The sequence below is a fragment of the Haemaphysalis longicornis genome, unplaced genomic scaffold (assembly GCF_048455015.1).
Source record: "Haemaphysalis longicornis isolate Haplotype H1 unplaced genomic scaffold, Haemaphysalis longicornis Haplotype H1 scaffold_8, whole genome shotgun sequence".
NCBI classification, from domain to species: domain Eukaryota; kingdom Metazoa; phylum Arthropoda; class Arachnida; order Ixodida; family Ixodidae; genus Haemaphysalis; species Haemaphysalis longicornis.
Genome location: NW_027526445.1, coordinates 118,620,648 through 118,645,431, shown reverse-complemented (window position 1 = coordinate 118,645,431; position 24,784 = coordinate 118,620,648). Strand labels below are relative to the sequence as shown.

At 47.1% G+C, this 24,784-nt stretch overlaps 2 protein-coding genes across 2 annotated transcripts; one reads left to right on the top strand and one right to left on the bottom strand.

Moving 5' to 3' along the window:
• Positions 1-5,725: 5,725 nt before the first annotated feature.
• Coa8 (Cytochrome c oxidase assembly factor 8) lies at positions 5,726-12,330 on the bottom strand. The gene is made up of 4 exons (XM_077681906.1): positions 12,194-12,330; positions 11,255-11,497; positions 8,054-8,196; positions 5,726-5,932 (listed from the first exon to the last, which is right to left on the bottom strand). Exons 1-4 carry the CDS (start codon positions 12,233-12,235, stop codon positions 5,827-5,829), a joined length of 534 nt encoding a protein of 177 aa, XP_077538032.1. The 5' UTR covers positions 12,236-12,330; the 3' UTR covers positions 5,726-5,826.
• Positions 12,331-12,535: 205 nt separating this feature from the next.
• On the top strand, positions 12,536-15,504 carry LOC144150092 (dimethyladenosine transferase). The gene is made up of 2 exons (XM_077681905.1): positions 12,536-13,083; positions 14,661-15,504. Exons 1-2 carry the CDS (start codon positions 12,662-12,664, stop codon positions 15,154-15,156), a joined length of 918 nt encoding a protein of 305 aa, XP_077538031.1. The 5' UTR covers positions 12,536-12,661; the 3' UTR covers positions 15,157-15,504.
• Positions 15,505-24,784: the final 9,280 nt, after the last annotated feature.

Sequence of the window (24,784 nt, the reverse complement as noted above, 5' to 3'; positions counted from 1 at the left end):
TCGTTCCTCGTTCCTCCAGCGAACACAACGCAGGCAGCGCAGTGCGCAAATGTGTGCGCACTTACCTTTTCCATACGGAGGCCGTTTCGCGGTTCAGTTCACAGTGAACCACCTCTCCCTATCTTTTTTTTTTTATTTCCCGCGCAGCGCAACGAGGAAAACCGCACGGGTGAATTGCTAAGTGCATCGAGTTCGCGCGTCGCAACGGTCAAAGTCGTCCGCGTGCATTGAACGAAAGATTTCTCGGGTAGAGTTTTTCCGCAGTTCCCGACAATTGCGTTCCGAGAGACTCGTTGGCTCACAGAAAGTTTACGATGCAAATAGAGCTACCCCCCCCCCCCCCCCCCCCCCGACCGCCGTCTGAATTTAATAGCCCCGCAGACGACTCTCCGTGCAGACGACGCAGGCGATGGCGCAAGAGAATGCATAGCAGACGATCAAGACGCAATAGACGGGCGCGTCGGCATCCGCTGTGTCTGAGGCAACGGCAACTGAAGCGAACCGCGTGCCAAGGTTGAATGAACCGTAAAATCCGAGCAGGTACGACCCCTCCGTACTTCGCCACAAACAAATAAACAACGGACCGGTGAAGTTTTCGCGGTGAAATCGAGGTCTCGGCGTATTTCGCCAGTCCGCGGCGGGCCGAAGACGAAGCACGTTTCAAAGCCGAGCTGGGTCGCTGCCGACAGTACTTCCATAGTTGCATGCAAAGGAGATCTTCCACTCATCGCATCACGATCCTCCATTGTTACCAAGTCAAATGTTTTTCCCGCCTATCCGACATCGCAGCGCTATCGATCGTGACGCTATAGATAGCGGCTGCAAGCGCAGGGATTTTTCGACTTGCGTCTGCGGATTGATAAGGCCCGCACGGTACGCGTCGAACAAAACCCTCAAAGACATATTACACAAGGAGAGGAGCTCCGCTTGCGGAGGAGATAAGAACCGTTCGGCTCATCCAAATGGGGTGAACTGAGACTGGTTTTTAATGGAGGTCGTGCATGGATACGGCCACAGGGGGCAAACCCGACGCTTTTATTTTACTGCCCTTTGAGCGGTTACGTTCCACTAACGCGACAGACGAATAGGGGACGCGACCCGACAGAAACGGCGCCCAATGTCGGGCCGGTCGCGAGTAGCTCGGCCTTGTAGGTCAACTCCCTCTCACGCCGGCGTTTTTCTTAAACGAGGAGAGTCCGCGATGGCGGTGTATAAACAAACAAAAAACTGCAAGAGAGAAAGAGCGAAGAAACAAATCGGACTTAGCGGCGACGAGGACTGCGGAACGGCGTTAAGAAACGGGAAGATAAAAGGGGTGAAAGAGAATACCCGCGTAGCGAACGCAGCTCGCAACATGCATACGCGGCCGCTAGGCCTAACACGCCTGCCGGCGTGTCGAAAAACACGGGCGCGCGCGAGCGGTGCTCGAAATAGAAGACGGTCCGCTGAACTGCTTGGCCGCGCACTGCGCGCCGGTCCACACGCCCTCGGAGTCCCACTCCCGAAAATAAGCCCCGGTGAGTCGGCCGGGGAGAAAACGCGCATCACGATGCGCGAGCGCGTCGGAGGGTTGGAACAGACGCCTAGGAGAAAACTCCGAGGTAGGTGACGTCACGGCCGTCTCTCGGCACCTGATGCAACCCGACTGCTATTCGGGTAATCGCCGCCACCGGCCCACTTTCGGCCACCCCGCTGGCAATGATGCGGCCGGCTGGCGGGCGCCAAACAGGACGAAGTCAATGGCTCCCTCGTTTCCTTCTCTCCAGACGCACGCGGCCAACAATAGGGCGAGACTACGGAGAGACACGGAGACAATGGCTAGCTGTACTTTCACGGGATCAAAGGCGATGCGGAGGAACACACGCCGTATCAATGAGCGTCCCGAAGCCGGTGTAGAAAGGTAGCCTCGAACGCAAAGGGGGAGGGTAGGGTAGGGTGGAGGTAACCCCGGTGGGGTCGACCGGCTGGAAAAATTGTTGGGCAGACCGCTTTCGCCGAGAAAATTCTCGCTAGGAATAGGAGTGCAGTGCCCTAAGTGAATCAATTGAAACGCACACATCATACTGAAGTCCCCCACATGTTTCTCAAGTCTCAATCTGACCAGAAATAAAGTATCCCTCTCCCTCAATTTTGCTCATTTCATGTCCGTAGCAAAGGTTCCATTTCCAGTGAGCCCCGATTGGGTGAAAGCAGACGATTCAGAGGAGGAATTCTCCGTTTTGTCCCTTTCATTACCGTTTCAAAGTTTCCAAATTTCGAGCGAGCCCTGATTGGCTGCAAGCAGGAAACCCGGATGTGACGCAGCAGAAGCGTGGCGGGGCGTCGGTTTCCGCGCGTGTCATCATAGAGATAACAACTTATTATTGTATGAAACTCTATGCGTGCCATTGGTCAGAGGCCTCAGTATTGTAGCAGCTACGTCAAGATTGAGGTGGCTGCGAAATTGGCATTTCTGAAACGGACACAACGTACCCAGGGGTGGCTCATTCACAAACGTATCTCACACGGGGATCCTTACCTACCTTCGCAGACATACCGGCACAAGGATGTTTGGATGCACGCCAAACTTGGGTTTTATAACCCTCATAGGAATCCGCCACGGCAGTACACGTCAACAAATCCCCAAAGAAGACTCCGTCAATACACGTTCCACAGCACGTGCGCGGCACTTGATCGTGCATTTCCTTTTTTTCTTCTTCTTGTAGACGCACGCGGACTTGAAGGGGAGGGTCTGATGGGGCCATCTTCTGGTATTCCCTTCCTAGTAGACACTTTGTGCCGAGAACGCGTTCGTCGTCCACGCTTGCCGCCCCGACAGACGTGACTGAGGCAGGCTAGCCCTCGATTTTTAATAAGTTCAGTAACCATGGGCCTCGATTACGTTCGGTGAAGATAATCGAGGCAGTGCTCGCCGATAGCTGCCACCGAATAGACGAGGCAGGCGGGAGGAGTATTTCTGCGGGGCCGCGTAAAAAAGAAAAAGGACAGCACATGTCGATGAATAATTTAAATTACGCCTACTAGTCGATACTAGTTTAACTCATAGTTTACTCGTAGTTTAAGATAGCAATTAAATTGTAGCCACTCAGCACCGGACTCGTGTTTTTCTTTCGTCGTATTTTTCCTGACTCCAAGCGAAAATCTGCCACTGCGTGCATTCTAGCTGACACACCGTTATCACGATGATTAGCTCCTTATCAAGGGGTCCAATAAAGAAAACACCTATACCTTTTTTTATTTGAAAGAACTACCCCCTGATATACTCGTTCTACTGTATATCGCAACCAAAGAGCGCTGCTTTCACAAAAAAATGACATATGCTGACATACATGGAAATTTCACGTTACAAAGCGTCACCAAAGACGTTATCGGTGAGCGCCAAACTGAGGGATAAGTGTGCCAACCTAACGTCACCGCTCAAGCTGCGCGAGGAAACGGCACCAGAGGCACCACAACAATCAACCACTCATGTGTGGATTTTGCTCGCGGCGGCCGCCAATCACACCAGCCGCTTCCCCATACGTCCAGTGTTAGAAAATGACCGGGTCCATGCAGCCTGAACGTTCAAGGTTCGCGTTAAATTTGGCACCGCTGTTTTGAGATGGCGTGGCAAGCTTTTGAGCGAACCTAATTTGCCCCTGCTTCATCCCACTTCTCTCTCTCTTTCTCTAACGTAAGGACCGGAACGAGGGGGGAGAGCTGCCGCTACAGTTTCCCGGCAGAGTAGAATGATTCGCCACAGTAAAAGCGGCACCACGAATCTTCTTAGAAGGAAGGGTGATCACAGTTCATGTACTCACAGAATCACTCCACCGCCTAATGAATCAAACTAAACCGTGTGTTATAAAGTTACCTCTCTTCATAATCGTCGGCAGGACAAACCCATAGCATTGCGGGAAGGGGGAGGGCGGGGGTAAGCGCTGGTGTAGATTGAGGGGGGCCAGGGTCCCCTTTGCACCCCCTGCTGACGCCCACGCCTTGCTTTCATCCCACAAAAAAAAAAAAAAAAAAAAGCGGAAGCTGTTTTCCCGCGTCATTAACTGCCAAATGTTACGAACCTCGCAGTTTGCACAATGGGGTGTAGCAATCGGCATACAGCGGGGACAAGCTTCTCTGTTTTCTAATAACGTTTGTTATCACTTATCTAGACACGAAATTCTGCCCAGGTGGAAATAACGGGCACCGTTTCGAGTGTAGCAACGGCAAGAGAGGCATAACCGCCACAATAATACAATGGAGATAAGTTTGCCATACGCTCGCGCGCTGAATATGCTATCTGAAAAGGACGCGGAACTCCTTCAAGCTCTCGTGTAACCACGAGATGGGCATACAATGCCCTAAAGACAAAAAAAAAAAGTGATTGTTGATTTTGTTACTTTTCTTCTATACATGAACTTTACTTCACTGTGCAACGACCAGTACAATCGATGCTGAGCAATGTGACGATTTGACGTCGTGACAATTTGACGTCAGCGTATCGGCCCTTCACTGTGCATTTGCTTGCTTGATTGATTGATTGATTGAAGACTCCTCTTGCTTGCTTGATGGATTGATTGAAGACTCCTCTTTTTGCTAAAAAAAATATCAAGCGAATTCTAGGATAATTAATGGCCAAACTGGTGTTTTACTCGCGAAGAACGCTACGCCTGGGATATCTATCAGGTGTGCCGCAGCGAAAGCACCACGAATTAGTTTACACCCATAGAGTTTCTTAGTAAGAAACTCTATGGTTTACACCACCTTAGTGATTTTAATTTGCGAGTACTCTCGTGCGCAGAGCTTTTGCATTCATTCGCGCCGATCGTAGAAGCAACCACCGCGGTAAATCACACGATTGTTCGGAGCTGGAGGGGATGACAGGTAAAACACGCAGCTACGGAGTTCGGAACTTATTGAGTGCCCGCATAACGCACTGCGAAAATTTAGCGCCACGCGCCAGCCCGAGCAAGGGCGGCGAAGCAGACGGAACGCACACGAATAACCGCGCTGACGCAGCCCGGAAGACGATGACGGCAAACAAGCGGGAAACGGACCTCCTCTGTTGATCTAGAAACCGGAAGTTGCAGAGGCCGGATTTGGTTGCTTTGCCAGAACCGAGAACGACGGCGGCTCGGTTACGATGCACTGGCCTTGAGTATTTTCCATTATAAAAAGACGCGGTTCTACGAAGGGAGCAGGGTTAGCGTTGTACAGAATTTAAAATCTACTTCAATCGCAAACGTGTCTTCTGCGTTGGCAGACGAACTAGGTGACGCATAAAATAGCAGCAGACGACAGCCCTTCCGGCTCGTGTTTTCGCCGCGAACACGTGGCGCCACCTAGTACCGCTTGTCAGTACTTCATAGAAGCGCTATGGAGACGCGAGCACTAACGCGACCCCGCACACGGCGCCATCTATGAACCAGCGCCAAATCGATGCAAGCGGCAGACGGTGCGACAATGGCGGGACAATTAAACTTGCGCAGTGCCCTTCGTTGACCACGCATCGTTTCAAACTGCCCATTTCGATGGTACACAACACACTTGGTAGGTATAACACACACCCGGCATGTATAACACGATTCTGTACCTCTTCTAAGCTGAAATGAGCAGCAGCTTCTATGGCCAATGCAAGTTCAATTCAATGCAACTTTCCAGCTGTCAGCTAGGACCTAATACAAGTACTACGGAACGGCAGACAAGCTCAACTTAAAAGTGAGCGGTGTCCCTCGGTTGTCTCATAATGCACTAGATTCTCGTTTTATTTGCTTTTCTTTTTTTCCAAAACACTCGTCAACGCAAAATAAAATTTAAATATTATAACAACGTCCACCATAGAACTACGGTTCACTTGGCTTTTCTGACGGAACGTGCGGCCACCTCTCTGTAGAAGTACGCCCAGCTTGCAAGGGCTGCAGGCCACAACAAACCAATGTTCCTTCTGTACCAGGCCCTGAAAGAATTGATACGCAATGATGCACATTAATGCAAATGCAAAAAAAAGTGGGCACATAAAGGGACCCTGCAACAATTCCAATAAATGCTTTTACTCCTTCCTTCGCATCTGGAAGCACTGCGAAAGCAATAGTTACCGCTAGCAACAAGAGGCACTGTGTGATTTACTCATCGCAGCAGATATGCCTTTTGTTTGTGCGTTGCTTTTGTGGCTTTATTTTTAAAGTGGTTATCGAATGCGTTCATTGCTGAAACTGAAGGAAAGCCTGTCAATAGCCGCTACATTGCTTGAATGACGTAATTCCAGCGGTCAAAGACCACCAAGACCAGGAAAGAGAGAAAAATCCTTTGACCAAGTTTCTAATACCCCTGTCACACGGGCACTTTCAATCGCGATTGAAGTGAATGGCGATCGAGTTTTCAAGCGCGCTCGGCATACTGCCGCTGCTACACGGCCCGTTTCAATCGCGATCGAAAAGTTGCACCGGTTGCACTTGTGTACGGCAGATGGCGCTAACAATGTACTTGCGGCCGGCGTCTGGTAACTTCGCGCGGTCGTAGGTATACGTAACTATGTAAATATTACCTCGCGCTTTTTTGGGTCAAGTTATTTGACACAATTTGTGGCGTTAGTTGAAGTTGTCACATTCTGTGCCATTACTCAGCGGGGACGAGAGTATCGCCGATTTGGTTCGATCGCGCTTGGAAGCCTCGATCGCGCTTGAGAAACAAGGATTGAGTTCGAGCAGGATCGAGCTCGATCGCGATTGAAACTGCCGTGTAGCAGCGGCCCGATCCGGATTGAGCTCGATCCGGATCGACTCAATCGCGATTGAAAGTGCCCGTGTGACAGGGGTATTAGTTACCTGATGGGCATAGAGAAATAATTTTTGGCCGAAGTACCTTGCGGCCCTCTAATTTAAGTACTGGATGTTTTGGTTGACTACATTCTGCAAGTACTTAAGGTTTCAAAAAAAGTTCAAAGAAGTGCTGCAGGGTCCCTTTAAAGGAACGCTGAAGTCAAAATACAAGTTGCTCTAGAATGATAGATTAGCTCACCAAGAACATGAATACACCACTCTTATGCATAGCTTTTCTTAAAATAAGGTAGAAAATAGCAAAAATGTGAAGGCAGGTGCTGTAGCCACTGGCAATACCGCACAACTTACATTTTGGAGCCCCTGGGTTTGATTTCCTGACCCACATTGACTGAATTTTCTTCTCAACTCAACTATTCAACTGCTTAGAGAACCTACCTGCTTCCCTGACAAATTTGGTGTCACCTCCAGGCATTCTTTCCCCAGTTAGTTCATTTTTAATAAGGCCTTACTGACAAAATGGAAACAACAGCCACATTACAGGCAGATGGGATAAAATGCACAAAAAGGACAAAAAGAAGACACCACACAGCATCCCATCTTTTTTTTTTGCGTATCATTTTATCCAATTATTTCAAACGACCAACTAGCCCCTCAGGTTGCTTCTTTTGGAAATATGTTTATAAGCTAAGCAATTAAAATGTCAGTCCCGCATAATGCACAACCAGGTTTATAATATTAAGTAAAAAATGCGCACACTAATGACTCCTAAAACAACCTCTGATGCAGCATTATGTCTGCCTTATCTGAACTATTTCCCGAAAAACCATGCATCAGAATGGAGAACAGAAATTGAAGCAATTCGTTGTGGCTTTGTTAAAAATTCTGAGAAAGAAAAAAAGAGCCTTTGGATACTATGCCAACTTTCGTTTGATTAGTACGATCAGCGTACGACACATAGAGCCGGCACTTATCACCCATCAGCCCTTTTCAAAAGGGAGTTTAAACGAAGAGACAGCTAGCAACGGCACAGCCAGAAATATCTTTCGTGGGTTGTTATCTGCAACCGGCATGACAACCCCCAAAACAGAGAACAGGAACCCCTTTTGTCGACAAACTGATACACTTTATATTTTTGTTCTTACATTTTAATATACTGATGCTGTGCGAGTAGGAAAAAAAAAAAAAAAAAAAAGCTGAAAGGAGGCGAGGTGTTCCGACACCAAAACGACCACTGGCTACGCCCCAGGCAGTTAGGATCCGCACGAAAATAAAGTGCACGTGCGGGAAGGCCAACTCACCAGTTGTAATCCATGTGCTTCCGGTGATTGTCGTTCAAGAAGGCCTTGTAGAATGTGGCCATGTCTTCGGCGGGAACAGTGTCTCTTGAAATTCCCTTTTCTTTGTACTCGTCCAACTTCTGCCTCGTGAATTCTTCTTTTTTCTAATGCATACAAGAGGAGGAGACAGCGGGCAAGATTTTACTTGTGAGTCAGGAAAAAAAGAGAAAGTTTGTTGCCTCATAGAAAAATAATGACTGACAAGATTAAACCCTGTGGCTCTGGTGTCCTTTATTTTAGGACATTGCCCGCAATTTCCCTTGCACATCGAAAACCCAACCAAAACCACTACTTTTTTGGGGAAATAGTTCTTCGAGGATGATCTTGTCATATCCCGATTCTTCTTTGTTTTTTTTTTTTTCCACAGCTTAATGCTAGAAAGAAGAAGGCGTTGCAGTGAAGACCAGGTTGACGTCGGGGCGACCCGGGGGACTTAAGTAATAGTTTGGTGATATGGCTGTAAATCTAAAAATGCACTACCAGCTTCATTTTTTGTATGTGGGCTCACTGCCCTAAAATTTCGAAAGAACAGCACAAATTCTTTTTCTGCCGGAAATTAAAATTTTAATTACCTTACCACTTAATTAGATGCCATGCCTGTAAATCACTAATCACTCGCACCACAAGCCCAATTTTTCGTTTGTAAGCTCATAGGGGCCAGAACTTAGGCAAAACGACCAGCAAGAAATACTTTGAAATAAAAAATTCAGGGCTGGAAGGGGTGGGCTGAGTGCATGAGACACGAAGAGTGTTACGGAGGTCTGTTCCTGTCAAACGGCCACTGCTTCATGCAGCACGAAGCCAGTGCGTTCTGGCCCATTCAAGCCAGCACTTATGCATGAGACTATCCCACCTCACACCAACTAGCCCCAACTTAGAGCACTCTGTGCCAACTAGTCCTCCCTCGTATACGTGTAAAGACACCTCAGCAGCATAATAGGAGGAGTATGCTAGTATGCTCCGTTAGAGCTCATTTAATTACCATCCTTCGTCTTGTTCGAAAATTGTTGCCCTCATTTGGCATAAATCTCTCGTTAGCGCTGCCTGTGGAAGTTCTTAAAGGGATCCTGATGACAACATGCAACTTGGCTTCACGCAATAGATTCGGCAGTTCATACCTTGCTACAGTTCAACTGTTTTGTTCACTGGAAAATGATGGTTCCACTGCAGGAAATTATCATTTAAATAGACAGCTTTCGAATTACCCGCTTCATTAAAAAGAACATCGTGACACACCAAAAGCTCGAACAGGCCCGTAGTATGCTCACTACAAGTAAATGTACAAGCTATGGCAGTAACTGGGTATCACAGTAATGCATTTTAATCTGGCAATAAAGGGTAGGCGGTTTTGCCTGTGTGGCCATGGGTTTTGCGCTTGCTTCATATGATAGACGTCAGGCTAAGCTTAATGCTTGGCTGGGACTGGATGACTTGCAGTAGCCATCTGAACTTTCAATGTTCGGAAGACAAAACAGCCAGCCCAATTTCCTGATCGTCTCTTAAACCTTCACGAGGCTGCACCTTTAGAAGAGCTGCGAAAATATTAAGGGTAGCACTAGAGGTGGCAACAAATGGCATGGAACCCGTTTCAAAGTAGCTGATCACTCATGGCAGTTACAGTGTCTGATAAACCAGAGGCTGAAGGTATGTCAAACATGCCTAAGGCTAGGATCCTAAAGATGTTGATACTAGTCCATTGGGCGCACCCGCTGGTGTATTCTGAGCTGTACAGAGGTGCTCCACACTCACCATCTGCTTCGCAACTCCCAGTGGGAGCAGCCTGTTTTGACTTTTACCCAACTGGCCACCAAACTGTCACCACACACCGACATCAGAAACACTGTCAATTACCGTATTTTTGCCTTTCTAAGCACCCCCCCCCCCCTCCCAATTCTAAGCACCCTCCTCTACTTTCAGGGGGAAAAAGTGGAAAAAAAAGTTTGCATGCGAATCTAGGCACTTCTAAGCAACCATCGCAAGGTGGATTTCAGATGTGTGGATGCGGGACTGAGGTGACGTTGTGGCATTTGTGATGTTTTCAATTACAAACCACTTCAACGGAGCCGAAGACGACCTACTGTGGGATACTGATAGCAGCGGCCCAAGCTGCACAAGTCTCGAATAGTAGTAGACTGAATGGTTCAATGAGTAGATTGAGCAGAATGAGTAGAATGGTAGACTGCGTATCAGACGTAAGCGGTGGGTTCAGTGTCTGTGCCTATTTTTCCTCTGAATGTTTGTTTGCCAAATGAATCATTATTTGTTGCACCCATTTTGTCGAGATAGAGCCGTGAAAAAAAGTGGTGAAGGGAAGGGGGGGGTCAACTTACGTTTTTCGAATCTAAGCACCCCCCTTACTTTGGGTGCCACGATCGTGGAAAAAAGGGGGTGCTTAGAATCGAGTAAATATGGAATTTACTATTCCTTGCTATGGCAGGGGCTTAACAGTGACTCTGGCTAGTCAGTGAGCAAAAGCAGTTTGGCCGATTGAATAAAAATTAAGACGGGCTGCTCACACTGTGAGTTGTGAAGCAGACATGACACTGGCTCGGAATATGGTTTGGAATACACCAGTGGATGTGTTCAACAGACCGGTAGTGGCACTCACCAGCTATGCCCGATATATCTATCTATCTTTAAACTCCTAGTCCGAGCATGCCCGACATTATCAGTTATCCACGTTCGTCCAACATAACTTTAGCCTCTGGAATTCTGGTACGTCCGATGTACAGTCCTTGTCAAAATTTTCTAGGCCATGCTGAGAGTGCATAGGCCACGAAAAATTCTAAAATTCTATGTACAAGCTTACGTCTCGAGAGAGGCTGAAACATTTCATGCTGGAAACGTAGAGAAAACACCTTTCTTCCTTACTGTGATAAAATTACTCTGTCACAGTTAAAGGTTGTTTATTCTTTAAATTCTTTGTGGTACAGAAGCCTTTGGCTTGTCCAGAAAATTTTGACAATGACTGTACGACAGCGACAGAATCCAAGTCCCAAGTACATTTGACGTATTTTTGGACAGTGCTTATTGTAATGACCAAAAGGTAGGAGAGGCAGCAGCATGCGTGCTCTAACTGGCACAGACGGCCACGCCACTAAATACCCGCCGTCGGGGGCATTTTTTCAACAGCGCAGATGCGCCTTGAAAGATAAGCGCTACCTGCTGGAACTCGGCGTTGTGCTTGACCCAGTAGTCGTGGTTCCAGGCTTGCAGGGCACTGTACTGCTCCCGGAAACGCAGCTCGGCCGCCGACTCGCCGGGCCTGGCCGGTATCAAGACGCGCCGCAGGTTGGACACCGGGTGTGGAGGGGACACCAGCGTCGCCACGGCCGACAGCCGCTCTACGTCTTCGGGCCGGACGGTGTCCTGGCGTCTGTTCACCTTGACCGCGCCAGTTTTGCTCTGGAATGGGATACAAGTCGTGTCGGCCGCCACTCCTTCGTCGACGCAAAGATCGAAGAAACGCGGCTGAGAGTTTTCAGAGCCTGATGGCGTACTTTCCAATGGTAGCGAGATACTTTGAACAAGCTGTCTTCATTCGTTTCTTTTTTTTACCTCTTAAGGCTAACGGCTGGGGTAATGTAAACGTTGGCCCTTACACTGAAAAACCAGTGTCAGGCTCGTTTTACAACTCACGGTGAGGCCAGTCTGTCTTGAATTTGAACCAACCAACCAAACCGCTACATCTTATATTAATTCATATTCATAATTAAGATGATCGGATGTAACTCTGCGATGGCTACGTCCCCACAAAACCACAGCCAAAGAAAGGATTGGCAGTAATTAAGCACTTAAAAGTGACTTTCGCGAGGTAGTGACAAATGGCAGTTTTGCTCGTCGAGTAAAAACCAAAACCGACTGCTCTCACGGAATATGAATTGCATGCCCAGCTATGGAATCAATGAGAAGGTGACGAGTATTCAGCCAGGTTTCCTTATTTTCGCATTAACCTGTCTATTGATCTCTAGAGTACGAAAATCTAGATGCACAGCGAAAATTAATCCGACAGCGAACTTCGGCGCGTTAAAGCACACCGCTACTGAGTGCCAGGTTGAACACAATACTGAAAATGATCGCAAGTGAAACGCTCATACCTACATTTTTAGATAGAAGTTGTAGTAGTCTTTTGATGGCATTCATACTGAATAGCCTCTCATTACAGAGGCGGTTTAACGAAAATAGAGATCTACGAATGAGTTCCAAACCATCCTCACATGGAAGCGGCCATTTTGCGTTTCCAGCAGTGCAGTTTAGAGAGAAGGCGCCGCTTCGTAATAAAACCATACAAGCCTGAAATGCAATTACGCAATAATCTTAATGTTGCGTTTAAAACTATAAAGTTGCTAAAGAATTACACAAGGGTAAATTAATTTTGAGCAAACAATTTGTTTCAAGCACTAGCATACGCTTATGCGGCTTTTTCTGGCGGGCGAAGAAAACTGCCAAGATGTCTGCGCCCATTGGTGTATGTTTCGCAAAACGTCTGGCGTGAACACGTGTCTGGTCGCCGTCTGTCAGCGCTGATGTGAAACCGCTGAAACATCGAACTCGAGCCGAAGTGCCAACATGCCGAAGGTAAAGACCCAGCGAACGCGCCAGCACGAAGTGGTGCAACGACAGAACATCGCGTTCCGCACCGAGATCGGCCAGCACATCCTCAAGAACCCGCTGGTGATCAACAGCATGATCGAAAAGTCCGCCATCCGTCCCACCGACGTCGTCCTCGAGGTCGGTCCGGGCACGGGAAACATGACCGTCAAGCTCCTCGAGAAGGCCAAGAAGGTCGTGGCCTGCGAAGTGGATACGCGGCTGGTCGCGGAACTGCAGAAGCGTGTTCAGGGCACGCATTTGCACAGCAAGTTACAGATCATCGTCGGCGACGTGCTCAAGTCTGAGCTACCGTTCTTTGACCTCTGCGTCGCCAACTTGCCGTACCAGATCTCGTCGCCGTTCGTGTTTAAGCTGCTCCTCCACCGGCCCTTCTTCAGGTACTCGACAGCTGCTGCGTGTTTCTTAATAATAACGCAGTAAACCCTCCTCCTTACAGCGAAATTTGCCTTGTTCGAATTCCCTCCTAATTCGAAGTTTTCCACGGTCCTGAATGCAGTACAGGGAGGGAGAGCAAATTTACCGAAGTATCGCTTATAACGAACTAATTTTCCTATCCCGGAGTTCTGTTATAACGAGGGTTTGCTGTTTGTTCTTCACTCAGCTATTCAACTCGGGAGAGTTGCGGCACTTCAGTAGGGTAAAAAGCCCATGCCAGGAGGCCTCAAGCAATGGAAGGCCATTAAGTTAGTGGAACTGGACGGAAAGCACCGTGTAACAAAGGGAAACGCAGTTCGAAATTGGCGCACTGAAGCCGTAGTTTCGTTTTCTTGAAACTCCCTATCAGAGCAGGCATTTGTGTTTTGAGCATGGAAGCAAAAAAAAAAGTGGAGGAGCGTTTACATAATGTGGCAAGAGTTTTTTCATTAGGTATGTGCAGTCAGGGGCTGTGGAAGACAAACTGGCGAGAGAATACTTTCGGGGCTTGGAGTCAGCTGTGCTTGAAACCGGTTTCATGTCGTAAGGGCGAAAAATGATGAGGCAGTTGGTCTGGCATGTTTAGATTAAGCAAATAAGCACAAGAACTTCACCATCCATTCCTAAGGGAAGTTGAGAGAGGTGCAGAAGCTTTCTGAGATCAAAAGTGTGTCAAAACCTTCACTGAAAGTGCATCGAATCGATCGTCAAGCCTGTGAAGACCCGAATTGCAAACAAAGAACGAAACCCGTGCAATGATTTTTTGTGCTTTAAGTAAATGCATCTACAAACGGTCTAAATGCATATTGATACGCGGTTTATGAGATAAAGGTATATACTATTGCACTCCTTCATGACTGATGGTCTTCTCTAGAAGCATTCTTTTTTTACGATTTTCAAGTAACCGTTTTGACAGAACAAAAGCCCGGCACACGGTGTGTGTCCTGGGTGTTTCGGTTGACCGACCGGTCTATGGGGAAATGCCTGCGTTTTTCGACAGAAAGCCGTTGGCCCAACTAAGAAAGCTTTCGCATTAAAAAACTAGGGTGTTGGAGGCAGGCACTCAAACAACATAGACGTGCGCTACCTGCGACTGAAGTTTATTTCTAAAAGGCTGCTTATGCATACAGCACAACACCACTCATGCGCAGTTCCAATACAACACGACACGCACCCTAAAATAATAATTCGATAATATAAAATGGACCCAGAAATCAATGACAAGGTCTCGGTCTGGCTGTAAGGGTTTGTGCTGCCATTCCAGTCTTTCCACTCCTCACATCTCAACAGTGAGCAGGTGTTGCCATGTGGGTGTGATTGATGAGCTGCATTTCAGTCTCTGCATTCTTGAGGTGAAACAAAAGGCAAGGTGTTTGTCCAGTTGGTGCGGTGGGTGGGTTGCGGTCCAGTCTCTCCACTTGCTATGTGAACTTCAGTTGAGGCAGATGGCACAACAGTGTCTTGAGAGGAAGGGCTGGGGTTCAGTTGCAACCGGCGGCGTGGTATAAAAGTGGAACCTGCCCGTATTTCTTCTGCACAGGTCAGCCACGCTCATGTTCCAGCGGGAATTCGCCCAGCGCCTGGTGGCCAAGCCCGGGGACAAGCTCTACTGCCGGCTGTCGGTGAACACGCAGCTGCTGGCGCGCGTCGACATCCTCATGAAGGTGGGCAAGAACAACTTCCGGCCGCCCCCGAAGGTCGAGTCCAGCGTGGTGCGCCTCGAGCCGCGCAATCCGCCGCCGGCCATCAACTTCGTCGAGTGGGACGGCCTGCTGCGCATCTGCTTCGTGCGCAAGAACAAGACGCTTAGCGCCGCCTTCAAGCAGACGGCCGTGCTGGCCATGCTGGAGAAGAACTACCGTGTCCACTGCTCAGTGGCCAACGAGGAGCTGCCCGGCGAGTTCAGCATGAAGGACAAGGTGGAGGAGATCCTGGCGCAGGGCGAGTACGCCGACAAGCGAGCTCGCACCATGGACACGGACGACTTCATGGCCCTGCTGCACCTGTTCAACTCCAATGGGATCCACTTCTCGTGATTGAGACGTTGTTACGGACGATGACCGTGTGCCATCTGCGGTGCGCAGCGGGCTGACCAACCAAGGTCCCGAACTGTGCCCCTCGCTGTTCTTTACCGTGATGTTGCTGCCGGTAAGTTGGAACCTGCGGGGATGAGGACGTTGTCTTTGCTGATTGAGTAATGGCAGCCATTGGACACACTGCTGAAGGGTCTACAGGAGGACAGAAAGATAAGCGTCGTGCAAGCATTCGCCAAATACAAAAAATTGGTGGAAGGCGCGGTGTTATGGGCACAGCTTTAAGTGCTGGCCCTCGGCGACTTTTGTGGTGTGAAGCAACTCACTGGTGGAACACACCTTTGTTCATTATTATTTCCTTGTATTTATGATACGAGAGATTTTTTGTGCTTTCACAAGCATTTGTAATCTAATAAAGCGTTACAATTTGCGGCTATTTCAACGCTGTGATGTGTTTTGTTATTCACATCATGAAATGCTTCGGGCAGACAAAATTCTGGCATGCCCGCTTAGCCTTTTGGGTTTAATGGTTAGGCAGTGAAGAAACATGGTGGTAATTTCATGGTGCCTTCTGGAGTAAGGGATGGTGGTGTGAAGTGTAGAAAAAGGACTCTGTGTTGAGAGGGGCCTAACTAAGGAGCAGTGTGGCACAGGGGAGGCTGTTAGCAGTTTAATTAGAGCAAGCACCATGCCGTACATGGAAGAGCCCATAATTACAAATGCTTATGTATGCCAATGTGCACATGCTGCATCTGTCTCTGACTCACTTGTAAGCTAGCGTTGAAGTAGCATCAAGTATACTGGCACTAAGTTGGCGAGGAAATCAAACGCCCTGCTGGCACTGCTCCTGTCTGAAGCCTCGCAACGACCAACCTACCGCTCCACGCTGACAACACCTCCGTCCTCGTTACTTCTACCGGCGTGCATTATATGGCAGGAGGTGATGAGATCGATCCCGACATTGTACAAGAGCTGGGCTGGCACACTGTCCGTGCCTGCATTTCTGCAGCTACGTACCTCCAATGTGCAGTCGCCATCTACCACCACCACCGATCCAGAGTGCAAGCCGAAGGGCCAACGGAACAACAAGAAGAAACCAACCATCCCACCTAAGATCCCTTCCCCCCCCCCCCCATTGGCTACAAAAACGTCGTGCATCTGCAAGGTGGCCTTGATCTTGGCAAACTAAATATTGCCCTCCTTGCCAATACCATATTCATGCAGGCTCACTTCACAAATTTGAGGATGCCTATCTTTTTTTAAAATAATTCTAAACTGCTTCCTGTTGAAGTGCCTGCGGAAGTTTGCTAAAGCTGCCCGCTTTTCTTGACAACTATGGGTCGTAAAGCTTTTTAAATTGCTAAATGAAGCCAAGTTAGCAGAGATTTGTTTTTGAAGGTGAGCTGAAAACATTTTTTGGGAAAGTAACGTCACGTGTTTGTGGTTGGTTTACTGTTGTCGCAAGATCAGGTACCACTGGGAAGGGGTACCGTTAATTTGTGTAGAGGCAAGCCAGGGAGCTGTGGCAGTTTTGGTTTACGTCTGAAATTTGGTAGGAGATTACAACCTCAATGATGAAGTGTTTACACTATGTTGGACTCTTTCATTATCTCTTGTGTGCCAGTAGACTGTGCTCAAGCAAGGTCACCCGAACAATTGATCCATGAAGGTGTGGAGGTGTATACAGGGCCATCAAATAAAAAGAAAGGGAAGGAAAGGTCAAAAGGATGGAAAAGAAAAATTCAGTGGATGTCTGTAAAGCCAGCAAATGAGTTAATCAAGAAGCAAAAATTTTATGGCAAGACAAAAGTGAGTACGCTGCTTTTTGAGGTGTGAGCTGGCTACTTGAAAACAAGTGGGTAAGACCTCACCACAGTGGGACGTTTGTGTATGCTGCAACAAAGATACCGAAACAATTGAGTGCACAGTCATGGAATGCCAAAGTATCAGTCCCGTCCGACATGGGAAAAACATCCACATGCCCGAAGCATCGAGTTTTCTCTATAGATGGCAAATGTGTTAGCCGGTCTGCACTGGAGTTTGAGCACGTAAGCAAAAAAGAAGAGCCTCATTTTATAAAATGACAGCAACAGCTGCATTACTTAGGCAGGCAAGGTGCCATCTGCCATCAATCTGATTTATTAGGGGAAGCTGTGGACATCATTATCACTCTGGACCAGTTGAGACATGAACAGACACTCAAAACGCACCATGCCTGATGTTTCTTGCATACAAAGCTTTGAGCCCCAGTATTAGTGTGACCACAGGGGGCTTGACATTCCAACTGTGAGGAAACAGTAATAAAAAGTCGCATTCATTTCATTAAGGTTGTAAGATCCACTATTCAGCTAAGGCAGTTCTCACAGACAGTGCCTGTTATGCAGGAAGTGGATGACACGTTACCTGTGATGTTTCTTGAAGACAACGTCAAGCTTGAACAATCCTGGAGATATTTCGTAATGTACACAAAAACACTGTTGGAAAACATCATGAAAAACACGTCCTGTGCTCTTCTTGGCAGCTCTCGTCAAACGTGTGTGCTGGCTAGATGGTATGGTGGTCATAAGTGGCTGCTATACACAAAGTGATGTGCACAAATAAGGCTACTCACGACACCACGAAAGCACCAACCAACGGCAGCTTGCCAGCGCAACTCCGAAGACTTAAAGTCACTTTGCACACAGCAGGGTTGTCCCTGTGTCTGGTGACAGCTTCAGTTCTCCAACGTGGAATCATCTTTTGTGGATTTTGTGTCAGTACGCAACCACCTGATGTGCGCACACAGATCAGGTATTGAACAATCCCCTCATTCTAGCAAAGTTTACCATACCTTCCTAAAGAAGGTTGAGAGAAGTGCGAAAGCTTTCTTTTATAAAAAGTGCGTCAAAACCTTTGATGAAAGTGCATCCGATTGTCGAACCTTCAAAGACTCGAACTACAAACGAAGAGCAAACCCAGGCAACGATTTTTCTCACACCGAGTAAACGCATCTATGAACGATCCGAATGTACACCGATATGTGGCTTATGATAAAGGTATATGCTATAGTGCTCCTTCTTCATGATTGATGCGTGTATTGTCTTGTCAATAACTGTTCCTTTTTCGCAATTTTCAGGTAGGTAACCATGTGGACACGATGGAAGCCCGGTTTCACGTAGGCACTGCGTGTCTGGAGATCTTATCACAGCTTTTCAGTCGACAAATCGGTCTATGAGGAAATGGCTTAGTTTTTTCACAAGTCGCCTGTGGTCTTACTAAGAAATTCAGTTGGATCAGTGTGGCAGTTATTACCACTGAGACCCAGTGGTGGCCAAGGTGGTATCCTCATGTTGGCACTTGGTAAAGAAGTCTGAAACGATCATGCTAATGCAACTATCTGCATCAAATGACTTCTCAGTCTCTGAAAACTCTATCGACAGCTGAGAGAGCAAAGTGCTGCAAGAACGCGGGACCAAGCAAGGCAGGAAAAAGGGCTGCTGGCAATGGAATCCTCATTTGAGACACTTTGCATAAATACACATTTTCTTCAGAAGTTCCAGCTTCTGGTGATGCCTGCATGTCTTGCTATATTTTAGAGAATATGTTGCAGCATTACACCTTCTCAATTGAATATCAAGCACGTCCTGTCCCACAACCAACACCGAGTGCGCAGTTTGTGCGATGAAGGGTCCTATACATCCTCAACACCACAGTGGAGACATTCTATGAAATAGGCTCTCCTGAAGTTGTATTATTGCTTTTAGCAGCCGTTTATAGGAAAACCTTACAACATATTCTGCGCACATCATCGAACTCGTTAGAAGAATATAGGCTTGTTATAACTGTACCAATTGCTGTAAAAAAATAATAAAAGTGTGCAACTATCCTGCATTGTGAAAGGACTTTCAGCGTTGACTGCGGTGGGTCCGTTGTCCACAGAGGCAGCCCAAAGATGCAGGGGGTGGCAGGGTTGCACGTCAACTTTCAAGTAGAATGCAGATGTCAAGATAGTTGACTCATGGAACTGACTGCATGCCGTGTGGGATTGGTTTCAAGTAAGGCACTGTGCTTGCCATTGTGAATCCCCTGGGGACGAAATTGACAAGATGTGATCTCGCAGAGTGTGTGCAACAGCATATTGCGCATCAGTGCATCCTTGAGGGAAAGCCAACCTTGGAGGAGTGCATCGTGTAACAGTGTTTGTGTGGGAAAGCTAGCTCAAAGTGGCCCGAATGTCCCAATCCTCACACAAGCTACCATTTTTCACTTTTACCTTCACTATACTGCACTGGCTGGGTCAAAACCTCGGTAGAAACCTACAACTAGTGCTACTGACTCGGTCAAAACCTCAGTAGTCATGCAGGCATTGCGGAATCAATGCGTAGACAAGTGTTACATAAGAGATATCTACAATGGGTCCACAGCTACCATCGTCCTCCATAAGGAGAGCAGTAAAATAGCTATAAGGAAGGGCGTCAGACAAGGAGACACAATCTCTCCAATGTTATTCACAGCATGTTTACAGGAAGTATTCAGAACATTGGATTGGGGACGGGTGGGCGTAAGGGTTAGTGGAGCATACCTCAGTAACCTCAGATTTGCTGATGACATTGCCTTGCTAAGTAACTTGGGGGACGAACTGCAAAGCACGCTTTCCGCACTGGAAAGGCAGAGTAGAACCGTGGGCCTGAAAATTAATAGTATGCAGAAAACTAAAGTAATGACCAATAACTTCGGGACAGCACTGCGATTTGAGGTAGGTGGCGAGGCAGTGGAAGTGGTAAACAAATATATCCACTTAGGCCAAATAGTGACCCCAGGTCAGAGATAATTAGAAGGATAAGAATGGGGTGGAGTGCATTCGACCGGCATTCTCAGATAATGAATGGCAGCCTACCATTGTCCCTGAAGAAGAAAGAATGACAGCTGCGTCTTGCCTGTACTCACATACGGGGCAGAATCTTGGAGGCTCACTAAGAGGGTTCAACTTAAATTGAGGACGACTCAGCGAGTAGTGGAACGGAAGGTGATAGGTGTAACATTAAGGGACAAAAAGAGAGTAAAGTTGGTCAGGGAACAAACGTGTGTTAAGGACATATTAGTAGAAATTAAGGAGGAATGGAAGTGGGCAGGGCATGTAATGCGAAGGCAAGATAACCGTTGGTCATTAAGGGTAACAGAGTGGATCCAAGTTTACCTTGGTGAGTCCCTAGAGAAGGCAAGCGCTGCAGGGGGCGGCAGAAAGTTAGATGAGCAGATGCGATCAAGAAGTCTGCGGGGATAAATTAGTCGCAGTTAGCACAGGACCTGGACAATTGGAGACCCATGGGAGAGGCCTTTTCCCTGCAGTGGGCGTAGACAGGCTGATGATGATACTGATGACTCTTCTGGCTGCTGCTGTCAGTGTCAATAACAGAGCAGTGCACAGACCTCCTCCACAGGAGGTTATCGGGTAAGTTGAGAAAGACGAGCACCTTTTCAGTAATCACTTGTTGAAAGTTGCTTTGATGCGCTACCCTGGCCACTGTGAGCTTGTAGCGTTTTGCACCGTGCTGTGTAGGGAAGTGACACAAACAGAGCAGAAGAGGGCACGCGACTTTTCTTCTTACCTGCGGTCATTTATTGATTTATTTAAATTCATTTACTGCAAAGGCAAAAGAGAACGGACAAGCGAAATACTGGCGCAGCTAGAAAAATTACAAGATACCTATTGTCAATTCTGCCTCGTGGGCTGCTTAGTATGGCCATGCAGGGCTGATCATATGCTGCATCTGTGCGCACATGGGCCACCATCAGCCTCCAGTAACATCTGACACTTGTACGGCACTTTATGGCCCAGCCAAAAATGAAGGAACTGCCAATCGCGACACACCACCAAAGTTAAAGCACAATTAAATGACTGCACAGTATGCAAAGTACCAAGTGTCATTTGTTACTTCACTTTGAGTTCTGTAATTAAAGTGAAGCTGTCTATGGCTAAGGTCCAGCAGATTATCTCCAACAACAGAGCGATGTAGACAAGAATAGCGCGTGACCGTAGTGTCGCCTTCCGGCACCGACTCAAATCCCACATTTTCAGCATATTGCAAAAAAATTTAAAAAATAGAAGAGGTACTAGGGCCTATATTTTGACATAAAATGGCTTATATTACCCATAGAAAAATGATTTTCTAGCGAAGCATTTGTGTCCAGAGGTGAAGCTGACTTTCAAGCTATCGGTGTAAGCTTGGTCTTTGAAAGCTGGCTTTTCCACATTGCCTGTTGCGCAGTGAAGCATGTCCATCTACGGAGGCAGCATATGGTTGCAGAAAACGGTTCTGACTCTTGTGTTATCGAAAGTATCCTGAAACAAATTATGATAGCAATTAGCCGCTAAGACGACTCTACCACTGCACTGAGTTTCATTTACTTGTCGTGATTAGTTAGTCTGCAATGAAGTTGTAAACATTACAGAATTACTGCTGCCGTAAGGGAGTATGGTTACGGAGAACGCTGTAACTTGTTTTACCACAACTACCCGGAAGCAACTTATGACAATTAGCCACCAAGACTGTAACATTATGAACCATAGCTTTGCTGGTCATCCCTCTTCACAGAGCGAAAGGGCGCTGAATTTTTTTTCAGAGCTTTTTTGAAATGCTTGTTATTTCAATTAGAGTGGTGCCCACAGATCAAATTGTGACATGGCTGATTGAACAAATATCGTACAAATCGTATCTTACAATATTGTTTATATCATACAGTATCGTATATATCATATCGTACAATAGCGTACAAATATCGAACAAATATAATTTTTATTATTCACAGATCAATTTGTGATATGGCTGATGCCACAGCCATTTGAGGCCATTTGAGGCTGATGCCACAGCCATTCGAGGCACCATTTGAGGCCATTTGAGGCTGATGCCACAGCTTTTGAGGCACCTTCGCAATAAAAATTCGCAGGCTTTCTTTCCACACTCATTGCACAAAGAAGTAAACTTGCGTTTGCACAACATTAGTGACATGCCCTGCATGGTTGTCGTTGCGATTGGGACTAAAGGGGAGCGAAATACTAAATACCTGGTGGCGCCACCAGTGTCACCAGAAGTATTTTCACTCGCACGTTCCACGGTTTGTATTCGATAATGATGGTTGGATTTTTATGGCACAAGGCCCACGGTTCGTATTTCCTTCCTCCATTACTGTGCGTGGCAGCGAAATTGTACTTGGTGCATTAGTGCATACACTGTGTGGGGAGTGCACAAAGCTCTGGGAAGGAAGGCACCAGATCATGCGGACTCTACAGCGAAGCAGAGGTCAATAGTCTTTCAATGACATTTGTAGCGAGGCAAGCAGATTCGCGGCAATTTTTTTTGGAGACTGTGGCTGTGGAGAAATTTCATGTCCGTGCAGCCAACCTTCAGGGAAGTGACATCCAGAGCTTTGCTTTAATAGTTGGTTAGTTCACTGTAGTCGGGAACATATGTGGTAATAGGAAAGGAAATTTTGACGTCCACCTGAATGCAGCCATACGGCTACAAAGGAAAGCTGTACAGCTTTCTCAGAAACTTCGCAGTTGAAGCAAAATTCGTCCTGGTCCACAGAAGGACAAAACACCTGTCCTTCACTTGGAGTTGTTGATCAATTCCCTCTTGCGCTACAAACTGCTAGCCTCCTGGTTAGCTCAGTTGGTAGAGCAACTGCTCCGGTTAAGCGGTGGTCCCGGGTTGGAATCCTGGACCAGGACGAATTTTGCTTCAACTGCGAAGTTTCTGAGAAAGCTGTACAGCTTTCCTTTGTAGCCGTATGGCTGCATTCAGGTGGATGTCAAAATTTCCTTCGCAGAAACCTACTTCCACCTAGGGGATTTCCCCTAAATCTGGTCAAATAACATATGTGGTAATCCTAGATAACCCTGCACCACCCATACTTTGGCTTTTAAAACATGGCCATAACTTGCATTTAAGGCTAATTGCATTACCTGTGTATACAAAGCAACTTCCATAACAGTGACAACCATGTTTCAGCACCGTAGATACTAAGCAATAGCAGGTATACTACAGTGTAGTCCATTTATAACGTAACCACTTATAGTGCGGGACTGAATATAATGCAGCTTTTCCTGGCCACCGGTAGGTGATAACCACAACTGCCCTTGTTCTTGGAACACCTCTTGCCACCCCCGCTCCCCCCCACTCCCGGGTGCGGTAAGTCGTTGCGATTTGAACATTGTGAAGATAAGCAACCACCTTTTTGTTTACAAACATCTGGAGATAGAGATCCAGCTGTGACACTGGAGGTTTCCACTGCCTGTATATTGTGCTGACAAGCAACTGCCTTTGGCATCGCGCAACGCCACGCGCGGATTAAAAAAAATTGGCTTGTGTTCTTATCACGTCTCGCCTGTATAAGCCGTGCTTCTTCCCTTTCTCTGTGGCATCCGTTCTTCTAAGAACTAATAAATGCAGATCTCTCAACAACAACATATAAGATAAAGCTCTGCCCATGGTTTGTGAGACTGCAGCAGTGTCTGATGCGGGGAAAAAAAAAAAAAAAACTAAATAAAGACTGTTTATCGTTTTTAAGTGGCATTCCTTTCAGTGATAATAAACAAAGAATGATTGAAAGGTAAATTGAGATGCGGTTGGCATTGCGCATGTTTTGCTTATAGTGCGGTACCGCTTATAGTATAGATTTTTGCGGCTTCCACAACATACGTTATAAGCTGTATACACTGTAGCTGAAATGATGTCCCACTGCCTTTTTAGCTGCCCCATGAGCTTTGAGTAGACAGCTGTAAAACTAACACCGTCGCATTGCATCAAGTTTGTTCCCTAAAATAGAATTACAACCTTGGTGAGCTTCACTACAATTAAAAACGTGTGCAATGGGGAGACATGGGGTATCTTCTAGACATAGTGACACCAGTGTAACTACAACAGTGCCCCCACCATTTGCACGGAGGCCTACTACTACAGGTCAAGGATGACGACACTGGTCGTGAGATGCACTTTTCTTGCAAACAGTTTCTCGTGTTGTCACTTTAGTCGTCCCACAACTCATACTCGTTGCAACAGGCTTTGCTAGTATGGTAAGCAAGCCATAGATGATCTGGTTGCAACCAGCCATGTATGCTTTGTATCCCTAGGGCCATCCTCGCGCATATAAAGAAAAACTGAACAGCATTTGACACCAAATGGGATAACTTTCCAGATAAGTTTGAGGTAACTGGGTGCAACTTTTAGTTTTTCCTAATGTGGACTGGAATGATACAGCGTGTCCAAACGGAATTAAAATTTGTTCTTAATACTGGGTAAATGACTCAATGCAAGCAACAGTGCATTCCCAAGCACTAGCGTAATGGCAATGAAGCTTATCTTGTGGATACCAAAAGGTCCGTATAGTCATTGTAATACCGCAACACACACGTCAACCTGGTACTATGCATGTTGTTTGTTTCAATGGCATTTGATTTATTTTCTTGCGGTTCATTTTGCCCGTGGTCATGTGGTCTACAAAATGTCCACAGAGTAACTCGAGTGTACCACTCTGCATCGATACCACATATACTGTGGTTCCCTGGAGTGGATGGCATGTGCAAAAGTTGAGACAGGCAGATGGTTGAAACGCTTTCAAGCAAGTCAAGTCAGACAGACAGTGGAGGCGA

Bases quoted from the DNA above. Each gene is read 5' to 3' on its own strand.
- Coa8 (XM_077681906.1), bottom strand. From the start codon at position 12,235: ATGAATGCCATCAAAAGACTACTACAACTTCTATCTAAAAAT. The intron at 11,498-12,193 runs GTAGGTATGAGC...ATCCCATTCCAG, and splicing joins TACAACTTCTATCTAAAAAT to AGCAAAACTGGCGCGGTCAA. The intron at 8,197-11,254 runs GTAGCGCTTATC...TGTATGCATTAG, and splicing joins ACAACGCCGAGTTCCAGCAG to AAAAAAGAAGAATTCACGAG.
- LOC144150092 (XM_077681905.1), top strand. From the start codon at position 12,662: ATGCCGAAGGTAAAGACCCAGCGAACGCGCCAGCACGAAGTGGTGCAA. The intron at 13,084-14,660 runs GTACTCGACAGC...TCTTCTGCACAG, and splicing joins CTCCACCGGCCCTTCTTCAG to GTCAGCCACGCTCATGTTCC.